Source organism: Ochotona princeps, chromosome 10 (genome assembly GCF_030435755.1).
Source record: "Ochotona princeps isolate mOchPri1 chromosome 10, mOchPri1.hap1, whole genome shotgun sequence".
Lineage (NCBI taxonomy): Eukaryota > Metazoa > Chordata > Mammalia > Lagomorpha > Ochotonidae > Ochotona > Ochotona princeps.
Genome location: NC_080841.1, coordinates 48,001,184 through 48,015,012, shown reverse-complemented (window position 1 = coordinate 48,015,012; position 13,829 = coordinate 48,001,184). Strand labels below are relative to the sequence as shown.

Sequence of the window (13,829 nt, the reverse complement as noted above, 5' to 3'; positions counted from 1 at the left end):
GTAGCAGCCACCTGATGATAAAGATCCATTTAGATAGGACCACATGTGAGATTTTTCTGTGAGAGTTTGCGACAGTGTTTGTCTCTTAGAAGGAAAAAGTGAGGTACCTCTCAGCTCTGAGTCTTAACCTTATTTTTTCTTTTTTATGAGGTCATGAACAGACATGATTTCCTCTCCCTGGATATTGCATTTTAGTCATTGCTACACTTTAACATGAGAAAGACAGACTCCACGACCTGTCTTGCTGTGCTTGCCTCCTGGTATAGCAATAGGAGCATGATGAATTTTAGTGTTTCCCTTTGTCCAGAGATGGAAGCCGCAAAGACATACAATAGGAAATGAATACAAAATGCTCTAATGGTTTAAAACTATCATCTTTGTTACATTTGTATCAGTGGTTGTGAAATATGGCTGCACAATGAAATCATCAGGGGGTCATTTTTAAAATCTAGTGCTCAGACAAACCACGAGAAAATCAAATCAGAATGTTGAATACTAAACATTATGCTGTTGGAAGAGTCTAAGTGAATTTCTTAGTGTCAATAAATAAGTAACACCCAACTGGCAGCTCTTGAATTCTCCTTTACTGCCAAGCTGATCACCACATTTTACCAATTATTTCTTCTTCTTCTAGATGAATATGAAAAACCAAATATATAATTTATTTAATGTTTTCAGTGTAATGTACATGTGTGTTCAGTATGTAGGTCTTTCACATGAAACTTTTATGAACCAAAGGAAAAAAAAAACAAGGAAGGAGAATGCTTTCCTTTTCCCTTTATTATTCATTAGTTTTGTCTTTAAAGGAACCTTTAAAGAAAAATACACTGATCCTCATCATGCGAAGAGCTAATCACCAATGATCACCAGTGGTTGTGGAGAGCACAACATTCCTTTCATTACATCAGCATGACCTGATGTAACAAAAAGTTAGGAGTTTAGAAGATATGTGTTATATTATTGTCTGTTTCTTTCTGTTTCTCATTTTAACCATGAACTCCACTGCAATTCTGTCTATGGAAAACAAGCGTTCCCTGTCATTGCATATCATAATTACTGTAAAGGAAATTCCCTCTGGGAATTGAGCTGGTGTGACTGAATGCTATTTTAGTTTTCCTACTTGGGGAAATCAAGCAACCATCTAATAATAGTGTCACATTGTATAAATAAAGTACATTCAGTAGGAGGTTGTGTGCAGACATCAACAGGGATTTTACCCTGGCTGGATGCCCTTGATGTCCTTGGATGAGCAACTAAAAATAGCTAAATCCATTTCCACATGCAAAAGCCAAGTATTTCGTTTTCCTACGTGCTATTTGAAAATGGTATCTGAAGACTTTTAAATGTGAGAAATGAAAAGGTGTGCTAATTTAATGACTTAGTTGTGCTGGTACAAGGAATTGCCTGGTTATGACTTGCCTTTTGGTGCAGTTTGTTCAGGTTCTGGAGGGTGAGTCATTACTGAATGCATTAGTTGGTCAGAACCTTCACACCTAAAGATTCCTTTGTGTCTCTATTTCCATTTCCAGCCTGGCTGTGTAAATACCACTGAAGTAGACATTAAGAAGTCGTCCAGAATGCGAAATCCACACAAAACACGGAAGGTAAAATTAGCATTTGTTGTGCTAATCATGGTTGATGAGTTGCCCTGTTTGTAGGAATACAGGAACCAGAACAATCTTCTCTTATGTCATGGAGTATGTGCCCTGCTCTTCCTGGCATTTTGTCGGTCCTTTTCTACTCAGGAAATAGCCCTGACCCAATTCTCAAGCATGTCAGCATCCCAAGACAGAGGAGTGGTGCTGACAGGAGGACCCTGCCGTGAGAACTCTGTTCTCCACCACAGGGAAGCGCAGCACCTGCAGATCCCTTAGATGGTGAATGGAGATGGAGGACCCTGAGAAACGGGTACACTAGTACAAAAAGAACATTTTTTTTTTAACAAAGCCTAAGGAAAATATAGTAGGAGAGTCCTGTCCTGCTTTTAACTTAGGAATTCTGTGACATAACCATATGAGAGGGACAGTATTTCAGTGTCTGTTTTGTGAAAGAATTCTTAATTAAAACAAAACAAAACAAACTCAGAGCAGGTGTGTGGTATGAGCAGTAAAGAAGCCACCAGCAATGCTAGTGTCCCACATGGGTGCTGGTCCATGTCCTTGCTGGTCCATGTCCTTGCTGCTCCACTTCTGATCCAGCTCCCTGCTGAAGGCCTGGGGAAAGCAGCAATACAGGAAATCTGCAAGAAGCTCCTGCCACTCTTGTAGGGCATTCTGGCAGATTTACTGGGTCCTGGCTTTGGTCTGGCTCAGCCCTGGCTGTTACAGCCATCTGGGAAGTTAAGCAGTAGAGGGCAGATTCTCTCTCTCTCTCTCTCTCTCTCTCTCTCTCTCTCTCCCCTCTCTCTCTCCATCTATAATTCTGACTTTCAAAATAAATGAATCTCAGAAAAATAACTTTTGAATTCAGTGACCTTTTGAAATATCCCCTTGGAAATGCATAGCACCAGAATCTAAATATTTTAACTAATTATTTACTTGAAAAGCAGAGAGAAATGGAGAAACAGAGATCTTCCATCTGCTAGTTCACTCCGCAAGTAGCTGCAAGAACCAGGACTAAGCAAGGCTAAATCCAGGAGTCAGTAAATCTCTCAGAGGCTCAAGTGGTTGTAAAAACTTCTGTTGAATTGCAGGAAGGTGAAGTGGAAGCAGCATGCCTGTGACTCCAGCTGGTGTAACAGTATGGGATGTCTCGATAGCTAGCATCAACTTAGCCCAATGGGCCAAAAGGCCAGCCCCTCCAGGTACTTTTCAAGTTGCACATGCACATGGGAGGCATGCCTATTCCATGGAAAATTGCCCATGCATATCAACATGTCTGCTTTGCAGCAGTCACTGAGGACACAGTAAGGTCGTCATTCCTGTGGATTTTTTCCTTATATAACCATACGGTATTCCAGAGCGTGTCCCTAAGATGGGCTACATTGCACATTTTTAACGGCCTTATTTGGAGCTCTCTGTGTTCTATCAGTAGAAACTTGGCATCGTCTTCAAAGGTCTCAGTATAGTCCAAACTCCTTTATTAGTATTATTTCTCTTTTTGATTGAAGCTAGTTTTTCTGATGCCAGGATGAAGAAGCCATAGGGAAGTGCCCCCAAATGCACTCTGATGCAGTGCTCAAAGGCTTTCATCCCTGAGAACTCTGAGAGAAACAAGCAAAGGCAGACCAAAGCAAGCCGAGCACTTGTCTGTTCTGGGGATGATTCCACTCTGTTCCTTTCACCCTGTGCTCAAAGCACACCCTGTATACCCTGAGATCTAGCTCAGCCAGACAGACTACAGAAATGCTGCTGGGTGAAGTCACCTTTTCCTTATTCTCTCAATTGTTAGGAGTTGTTTATCAGACATCCCCACTGTCTCAGACATGCTCTGATGAAGAGGGGAGAAATGATGGAACAATATAGACCTCGAACTTGATAGAGTGATGATTCATACTCTTTAAAGCTCTGCCATCTGTACCGGCACCTTACCTGTGCTTCTCCTGGCATCCTTCTTTTAGAAAGTGTGGAGAGCTTCCATTTATTGTCTGTCTTCACATGTCAACCACAGTCATTTAATGACGAGAAAAACAGGAGGAGGCATTGCAAGGTGAAATTCTATAAATAGAACCACTGAGGTCAACGTTGACTGGTCTAGTAGGTAGGCAAGTTGCTGTGACTCAATTATAGGATCTCACTCCTGAGCTGGGTAAGCCTAAACTCACCTGAGGAAAACCGGGCTCTGAAAAATCCAACAGAAAGTACCAGGTGTATCTTTATTTTCCACAAATGATAAAGTAAATCTCACCTTTAGCTCCTCGGAGTCAGCAGTTTTGAATTTTCTCACTAAAATCCTTAAAGTTTAGCGACAGAATTTGATGGAGCAAAGGCTAGCATGCCAGAGGAAAAGGAAAGTTACAGCTGAAATCCACAGGAAGTCAGAAAGCAGAACTCCCTGCTCAGAGGCAGGCAGGTTCAGTCTTCAGTCTTTTGGGACATCCAGCTCACTGGCTGTGGCCTCTCCGCATTCTGGAGGACAATTTGGTTCAGTTGGAGTCCACTGGTTTAAATTACTAATATCATCCATACAAAACATGTTCACGGGAAGAGTCCAAAATAATGTTTGACCACACCTCTGAGAACCATGGTCCGAATAGGTAGACACATAAGATGAGCTGAAACAGACTGAATCCTTCTGTCGACCAAGAGATGAAGGCACCCTGGAACAGAAAACAGAAGGAGGGTGACATAAACATTTGCATGTGTGAATGACTGAGGCTACACTTTAGACTGCTTCCTATACTGTCAGAACCCACCTTGCAAAATACCAGTAATCGCCTGTCTTTTTCACCTTTTTCCAGTATCACCTTTATGTGTGTGTTATTACATTTAATTTCACAAGCAGAGGTGTTAGTGAACAGCCACGCCATAAATGCTGTGAAAGCAGCTAGCAAATTCATAAATAGGCAACTAGTTTTCCTGCTGCCAGTTAATAGCTTTTTCTGGGTAAATGCTGTATTTCCTAACTTCCATATACAGTGTATGTAAAATTTAATTGGAATATATTACCTACCTTAGCTAACTACTCATATCTGAGAGTAACACAAGTGTGCTTTAAGTGAGGGGTTTCATACAGTTCTAGGCGTTAGAAGCTCTGCTCAACTACGTTGACTAAGAGAGAACTTTTCTGGATCACTGAACCTGAGGGGAAACCAGGGGCAGAACTGGCTGTGGGTATGGTTAGAGTCAGACTTGAGTACCGTCTGAGCTCTTTTGAGATCTCCATCTGGATTGTTTTCTATGCTTCTCTTGTCCTGACTTTCTCCACATGATGTCAGCCCAGGCCACAGTCTGTTCTCTAATTCAGATGAGCAGAAGGAAAGAGAGATATTTCCATACCAGTCTGGTTAGGAAACCCCAGAGACTGAGTTTCACATGAGAAGACAAGCAAGCTCCTTACACTTTTAGTTTCTATTTTGAAATCCCAGTGTGGGCTTACTTGGGCTGACATAATAAAATTCATAGAGAAGATATTTATAAACACTAGTTTATGGCTCAGCGTTCTGGAAGTTGGGAAGTCCAAGAACTAAGCAGCAAGATTTGTTTGTTTTCTGATGCAGGTTCAAAGATAGCACCCCCTAGCTATAGCCTTATGTGGTGTGAAGGTTAAGGAAGCTCCATCAAGTATCCCATTGTGTGTGAAGCCCTTATGGCCTAATCACATTCCTTAGGATCTACCTTAAAATACCTTCTCAAGGGTTATGATTTCAACAAATGAATTTTGGAGGACACAAACCATTCAGTCCACAGCAATTGTTCCTGGCAAATGGGAGAAATTCTTAATCAGTTCTCCTCTAAAACATGAAGGGAAAACAAATACATATTTATAATGGAAATCAAATTGTTTTATTAATAAGCTACCCAATATCCATTTGCATAGCACCATATACAAAAATGTGTCTAGACTCTTGGAGAAGGAAAAATAAACATGTTAAATTGAAACACCTCAGTGAAGTTCTTGATTTTTCTGTAAAAACTCAGTGGTTCTCGGTTCATAAATATGATTTTCTCTCATCTGAAGATACTAAAACTTTAAGAAGTTTAATTTTTCCTTTCTCTGTCTTCCTACCTGCGTCTAGTTTTATCCCTTGCCACCAGCCAATATTTTAACAGATTTTCTTTCTGAATAAAATGCAAAGCTTTTCCCATCACCGACAATCTTCAGTGCTTGGTTGCTAAAATAAGACCTTCAAATAAAAACCTGACACATAAAATTTTATTTTTCATGACTGTTTTCATTATAGTATGAAAGTAAGCTAAGAGCCAGCACCCAAGCTCCTGTAATTCTGTCTCTTGGAGTTTCATAATGAATGAATTTTACATGATATATATATATGTGTAGGTGTTTATAAATGCAGAGGTAAAATATAATTTATAGCTCATTTTTACTATTAACATACCACAATTGTAGTTTTCTAGCAGTTTTTTTCATTATTTTTAACATAGTGTAAAAATTTACTGTCAAAAATGTTACCTCCCTTGTTATAGAAGCGATGTTTACAAAAGCTGGAAGATTCTTATTAAAGAACTTAAATAATTAAATGAAGGTTAAAAATAATGAAAATTTGAGGACTCAGAGTCATATTGTTTTCCATATGAAAGATAAATATGATAACAGCAAACACATATAATACATAATTGGCAGTCCATCACTTGCCTAAGTTCAGAAAGTAGTTTTCAATTAATCACGTGCAAATATAGCTAACATTAGTGCATTTAGGCCTTTCTTGCTTTTCAATATAAATTAAATCTTTTTGTGCTCCAGGTCTTGGTGCTCGTCACCCTTTCCTTTCATGATCCTTACAGCAATTTTAATCCTATACTGTCATGTGTGGTTGTATGGTTTGTGTTACAAATTCCAATGGAGAGCAAGGCATGGTTAGATTGCTTACTTCTTTTCTCTAATATTTATCACTACACCCAGCTGGTTGAGTAAAGGTTGATTGAAAGAGTGAATGGATGTAGTGAAAGAGCAAAGTCAGGCAAGCCATTCAGCTCTCCCATCAATGGGGAATGTAAAGTACATGTGATGATCATATACTAATAAGATACTGGGACATCAAGAATTCCAATGATAAATAAAGTCGTTGGAGTCACTGTTAATTTGCAAGTGGTATCCAGTAAAAATGCCAGTATTGTGACCTGAAGAGCCCAATTTGAGATAGAAAACGTTGGGAAATTTTGGGGGTGTTTTGGGTCAGTCCATCAGAAACCAAATTGGGACTGGCATTATGGTACAGGAGATTTGAGCTACTACTTCAGACTGCATTCAGAAATCAGTCCAGGCTGCTCTGTTCTGATCCAGCTCCCAGCTCATGTGTTTGGGAATGTGGTATAAGACAGACCAAGTGCTTGGATCAGTACTACCCTTGGAGGCACAGATAGAACTCTAAAATCCTTGCTTCTGCATGACCCAGCCCCAGCTGCTGTAACGATTTGGGAAATGAACCAGTATATGAAGATCTCTGTCTCTCTGTTTCTTTGTCACACCATCTTTCAAATAAATAAAGTAACTGAAAGGAAGGAAGGGATGGAAATCAAAACAGCAAATTCCTTCACTTCTTTGCTCTCCTCAGTATTCAATTCTATCTCTATAGCAAAAGCAGGCCACATTTCATCTTCCTTCCAGTGGTCACTTATCCATCCTGTTCTAGAGCCAAACTCTAAATGTTACTTAGAGTTGTCATTCCCAGGTTTAGTACTCTCAGTCCCTAACTTATATCAGTCACCAATTCCCCCACCTATTATCAACTATTCTGTTAATAATCTAGCCATATTTTAAGGGAATTCCACTTCTATTTTACATGCATGTAATAATCGATAACACTGCCTTATGGATACCAGTCAGGCTGAGTCAAATAGTCTTTGGGTTCCCTTTGCTAATATATTTTAGAGAGTCTCTGGATGAAAATGGAATTTTACCCTAACATTTTATTTTATTATTTTATTTTGGTGTAGTCTGTCTATGGTTTACAAAATGATATTAGAAGTCACAGTCCTACTCACACTCCCACACCAGAAACCAAACCTCCAACAGAGGATGAGTTACAGCAGCAGGTGAGTTGACCCATTAAGTTATTTGTTAAAAGTTTACAGTGCAACAGCTATGAAGAAAAATGGTGAATCTCAGAAGCAATTAGCTTTAAAAATTATTTGTGTGGCCAGTTGTTTCATATGGAAACTTTGTAAGTATGAGCACCTGGTAAGGTGGGTGGGCGGTATTTAGAAGGGTTCCTGGGTGAAGCTCACTGTCTCTGCATTTTGGGTTGGGTTGCAGGCAAAGTACTTTCCAGAGCACTAAGTATCCCGCTGGCTTTTCAAGTAACCATCTATACCAGTCTCAGACTAGTGTTCCAACAAATGCTTGTAAGGAGTTGAGCATTAGGTAGTAGGATTTATTTTTAAAATTATCATAGCAAATAAAAAACATTTTCTTTTCTGCATTACATGTTTGTAGGGGAAATGTGATTGTTGATTTGGTTGTTTACCATGAAACACACATTTGAATTCGCCATAAAATTTTCAAAATTGACATTTTGTTAAAATAGGCAGCACATTCAAAGTCATTGCAATTCTAAAATTTCTGTCATGGTTACATCTAAAGAGATTTTGAATTTTTATTAACTTTTCAGAACCTTCTCCTTTAAATTTTTGCTGACCTTAAGATTCTGTTGAGTTAGACTACAGTTTTGTTCTCAATTACCTATTCTACCAGAATTCAAAATTCTGTTACCCATTGAAATATCGGTTGAAAACTCTGAAAATGTCATTACTTAGAGAACTAATTGTTTAACCCCTTTTTTTCAGATAAAATATTGGCAAATACAGTTAGATAGACATCGGTTAAAAATGTCAAAAGTTGCTGATAGGTAAGTATGTTAAGGTGTTTTATAAATGTATTTCATCTGATGAATATAATATGGTAAGAAAACTGTTGGAAAGGGAGCAGAGATAAATCGTTGGAACTGTTTAAGAAATGTTACTTTCTTTTACTCTTTTTTACACACAGAAAATTTCCGTAAGATTTCTTTTTATGCACTGTAAGAGACCAGATGATTTTTACTGTGTTCTATCCCAAGAGGTTAAATGCTTAGGTAGTGAAGAATCAGATACAAAGAATAATTCCAAGGCGTTGAATATTTTCTCTCCTACTGAAAGAAATGAAAGCTTTAACTTACTAGTTTCTTTTTTGGCAACTTCGAGCTTCTGTTTAAATTTGTCTTAACATTGGCAATCCACACTCTATTATTGCATGACTTCAGAATTTGAATTAAATTCAGATTTTGATTGTTTGCCTTTCCTTCATTTAAATCTAATCTTTGTGGCAGTCATACTCTTTACTTTTGGTCATTGCCAACCACTACCTTTCCAACTTCCTCTTGTTTTAAAATACAGGTCTTTAAGTATCATTTTTTTTATGATTATCCTATTACTTAATCTTCTGGCAAAACTCCTTTTTATTCCATCTTCCAAGTGAGCTTAAATCATTCAGCTAGCAGTGGATTGGAAGCGTATCCTTAGAACTGCCCTGTACTCACTGACCTCTTCCACGTGGCTTCACCTAAGTGGAGGGTATGGGTAGATATGGCATAATACACAGAGAGAGATGAAATCCTTAGAATCACAATGAAGTGTTGCATATAAGTTCTTGAAATTTTTTTAAGTGTTATTTTATAAGTGAGCAAAAATTTCATGGCCAAATATTTTTATAATGTTTCCCCTCACTTTAAAATAGATATAAGCACAACCCACACACTAAGGGAAATGACATGTTTTATTTTTCCTTCCTAGTTTACTAAGTTACACAGAGCAGTATTTAGAATATGACCCATTTCTTGTGCCACCTGACCCTTCTAACCCATGGCTGTCCGATGACACTACTTTCTGGGAACTTGAAGCAAGGTAAGAAACACTTCTATCATTTATTTGAAGATCTAAGTTAAATAGGAGGAACCTTGTAACTAATTAATAATAAAGGTGATTTTACTGTATCCTCACTATTATGTAATATGCTGCTCTTGCTCCTATAATTGTTCTTGAAGTTAAGACACTTGGATTTGCCTTACAATTTGCATTGCAGAGGGACAGCCCCAAAATCAGAGATAAAAGTTTCCATATGAACTTATTATTCGGCCCTGGGATGGTTGGTTCTTGAAATTTACTCTTTGCTGTTATCTTCCTGGATAATCCACATGGCCACATGCATACCATTAACATGAAAATTTAATCCCATACTTTAAAATGAATTCGTAGACTCAATTTTAGAACCAATTAAATTTACTATAAACACTCTAAGCAAAACTAACAAGACACAGACTTCTTAAAAACAAAGCACAACTGAAGCCTACTGACTTCTCTCGTGAGTCGTAGACAAGGGAAGCATTTACAACAACGTTCAGAGTCATACAAAGATCATTCATGTCACTTCTCAAGCAGTACTCTGTAGCACTTTTGTAGATTCCATTTCTGGACCATCTCTTTATACACCCAGCCTTGTGTTTTAAACAACTGACAAATTCAAAACTGCTCATCCAGAAGTTATGGATTTTATAGATGAGGAAACTAGAACCCCAAAATGGCATGGCTTATCTAGGAGTAGAACAAATTAAGGCCTTTGGTTGTGCTAGTCGCGTAGAACAACTAGTAGCGTGAGACAACATGGTATAAGGTTTAGAAATTTGACTCTGGTGTTAGATTGCCTAGAGCACTTCCCTTTATTACACTGCTGAGTATGATTCCCTTTGGTCCCTGTTTTCCTCATCTATACAATGAGAAGAGTAATAGTACTTGTCTCATAAATTCGTTGGAAAAAGCTAAGAGATACTTGATCCAAAGTTCCTATTGTCCATTGTTCAATAAATGTTAGTTTAGGATTCACCTAATTTATGTCTTCATGACAACCTCTCGATCATATTTTTTCCTGAAAAATAAGTTATATCTTCAAGATATATATGATTTTAAGAGAAAATGTAAATAAATAGGAATCATAACATTAAAAAATATTTGGCTTTTCTTTTACCTCCTACAGCAAAGAACCAAGCCAACAGAGGGTAAAACGATGGGGTTTTGGCATGGATGAAGCATTGAAAGACCCAGTGGGACGAGAACAATTCCTTAAATTTCTTGAGTCAGAATTCAGCTCAGAAAATTTAAGGTAAGACTCATTGTTTAGATCTTGTACTACAAGCTGGAGAGACAGAATCTGTTATATAGCTTGTTCCTCTGGTTTGGTAGACCAATTCCATTATCATTAGATGGTGTTATGGACTCACTGAATTCCTGCCATCTAATGGAGAGAGGAAAGGTAACCAAAAAGAAGCTTATCCAACATTATCAATTCCTTATAAAATTTGTTTTTATACTGTCTCTGTAACTTGTAACAATGGCCATTGAAATCAGTGCCTTCCAAAAAGAAGTACAATGCTCAGCACAGTGTTTGTCAGAATAGACACTGGTAAATAAAACATCACCTGTTTGTCAGATTTGGCCTTCTTTACATACTGTTTCTCAAGAGAGATAATTTGAAGATCTACCAAATCACTTGGAAAAACTCTCAGGGTAGTCCTCTAGTTTGCACATTAAATTAGTGAGGCGGAGACATTCATTCTGCCTTTTTGTCTAAGTTACATTTAACATATTTTGAAATTTTCTAATGTAGGGGGCAGCTAAAAATTGTTTTCTGTTTTGAGATGTAATTTGAACTTTTAAGTAGTGGTTAATATATTCAATGTAGCTTGTCCAATCCTAAGAATATAATGATATTCTCTTCCTTAGTACCTCCCAAAGTCTCCCTCCCTGCTAAGCTCTTCACTCTACAAGTCTTTACTTTCTCAGTTTTCAAGATAAAGTATTTTAAATTTAAATTACAGTGAAAAGGCTCAAGTCAACAAATACAGTTAACAAGTAAAAGTAAGATTCTGGTTTAGTGAGAATAGAGACAATGGTGATAATCAAAATTTGAGTGGAAAAATGACCATTTCAAATACTTGTAGTAACTTTTAAAGTAACCATAGGTCATTAAAATTGTAACAACATTCTTAAACGTTGATTTGGCAAAGTTATAAAACAGAGTTTTAGAAAACTATATTTTTAGCAATGCTAATACACACAGGCATTTTTTCCTTTGTTCTTTTTTTTTAATCTTTAGTTTTCACCTTGAAGGGAAAACATGTGATAATTATCTTTACATATCTTGCTTATTTCATTCAATACATTAACCTCTAGTACCTCCATTTGCTGGGAAGTGGTAGCATTCATTCTTTTCTAATACAGCTGAATAATATTTGATTATATGTATCAATGCCACATTTTGTTTACATTCATCTGATGATGGACACCTCAGTTGATTGTATATTTTGGCTGTTGTGAACAGTGCTACCGTAAGCATGATGATGCAGGTGTCTCTTTGACACAGTGGTTTCATGCTTTGGGCTGTATGCCCAGTAGTGAAATTGCCAGGCCCTATTACAGGTCTATTCCTAACTGTTGTTTTGTTTTAGAAATGTTCACACTGTTTTCTACAGTGATTGCACTAATTTACTTTTCTGTCAACCAAGTATAAGTGTTCCACGTTCTCCCACATCCTCACCAGCATTTATTACTCTGTGTTTTGGATTTTAGCCATTATGAAAAGGGTGAGGTGATTCCTCATTTTTAAATGTGAGACATCATAGCTGATTCTCATGGCTCTATTTGAACTAATTAAAGTGAAAGGCAGCTTTCCATTACAGGAAGCTGTTTTTCCATGAACTTTCTCATTCACTTTTTTTGTCAAACCTGATGCCCTGAATTAGTTTTCTGAGGCTTGTGCAATCTGAACTTCACTTATTGGAAAGTCACAGCATTCATTTATTTTTGTGGAATTAGGAGTCACCAGGCATCGTCACTTTCTTTTCCGGAGATTTAACAGGGACCAGCACCAAACTGTTCAGAAAGACACAGAACAGTGACAGATGTTTCATGGATAAAGCAGGGTACCCGTGGACAGACCCTGGAGGAGTTTAAGGCTCCTCAGCCAGCGGTTATTGGGACTCGTTTCCTATTCTCTTCTAAGTTGACAGGAATTTTTCCTGAGGAAGTTCCTGCAAGAGCCATAGTTGCTACCTACCTTGTGTTGTTCCTATGAAATACCATTTTCTTCAGTGAAACTACCGCATTATTGATGGGGTACAAGAAGGCATTAAAAAATAACGAGGAAAAACAAAGATATTTTGAGATTTTAGTGGGTTGGGTGGTTGTGGATATTCTCCTAATTTTCTAAGTTTTTAACAGATGCTGTCATCAGGGTATGACAAAGCCAAAGAAAAATTCCTCCTTCCCTCCTTAAAATTATAATCTAACAGAGAGGTATGGACAAGAAAGCAAGTCAAAAGAAAAAAAAATCTGACTGTGTCAAGATTAGTTGAAGGGGTGCCTTATAGGAGTTAAAGCTCAGCAAAGTGCCAGCTGAAAGCTGGTCAATGAAAAAGAGAAAACCTATGTAAAAGGAAGAGGGAAAAAGCATTTGGATAAATAAAACAGCACACTATGTACTCTTTCTCATGAATATAGTCACTATTGATTCCTTAGATCAAGTCTCAAACATGACTTATCTCAAAAGATCTCTTCATACTAGTGTTCTTGATAAATAGTTCTATATAAGGATACGTATATGTGAGTATACGTATGTGTGCATATGTACATTTGTATAAAGTAAGCTTCAAGTATTTACAATACAGATTTAGAGGCATAGTAATACTTTCTTTTTTTTTATTCATTAATTACATTGTATTATGTGACACAGTTACATAGTTACTGGGATTCTCCCCACCCCTCCCCACACCCTCCCCCGATGGTGGATTCCTCCACTTTGTTGCATAACCATAGTTCAAGTTCAGTTAAGATTCCCTCTGTGCAACCATGTACTAAACATAGAGTCCAGCATCTTATAGACCAGTCAAGTTCCTCGGCTTCTTAGGGAGACCCTGTCTGGTCTGAGGGCAGGACCAGCAGAGTACCATCCTGGTCATTTAAAAAACTCTAGCATACCGTCAGCAACAGTTAACTTCGTTGTGGAATTAATTGATATAGTATTGATTTACCAATATGTTAAAATATGATGTTATGTAAAACATGCTATGTTATGTGTGTTGTGTTATACGTTGTGTATTAACTAAAATTGAAATGTCAACGAGGAGACCACAGAATGTGATTAAGAAATCGCATTTGTTTTTAACATAGTAATACTTTCTA

At 37.6% G+C, this 13,829-nt stretch overlaps 1 protein-coding gene across 5 annotated transcripts in view; it reads left to right on the top strand.

Annotated features, from left to right (window-relative positions):
* The window catches only part of RGS7 (regulator of G protein signaling 7), a 375,770-nt gene that overhangs the window by 334,859 nt on the left and 27,082 nt on the right, over positions 1 to 13,829 (top strand). For all 5 annotated transcript variants that reach the window (XM_058669395.1, XM_058669397.1, XM_058669394.1 and 2 more), the window contains 5 exons: positions 1,530 to 1,604; positions 7,557 to 7,655; positions 8,406 to 8,467; positions 9,390 to 9,500; positions 10,627 to 10,752. In XM_058669395.1, the coding sequence (XP_058525378.1) occupies positions 1,530 to 1,604; positions 7,557 to 7,655; positions 8,406 to 8,467; positions 9,390 to 9,500; positions 10,627 to 10,752 (473 nt within the window). The remainder of the gene's footprint in view (positions 1 to 1,529; positions 1,605 to 7,556; positions 7,656 to 8,405; positions 8,468 to 9,389; positions 9,501 to 10,626; positions 10,753 to 13,829) is intronic.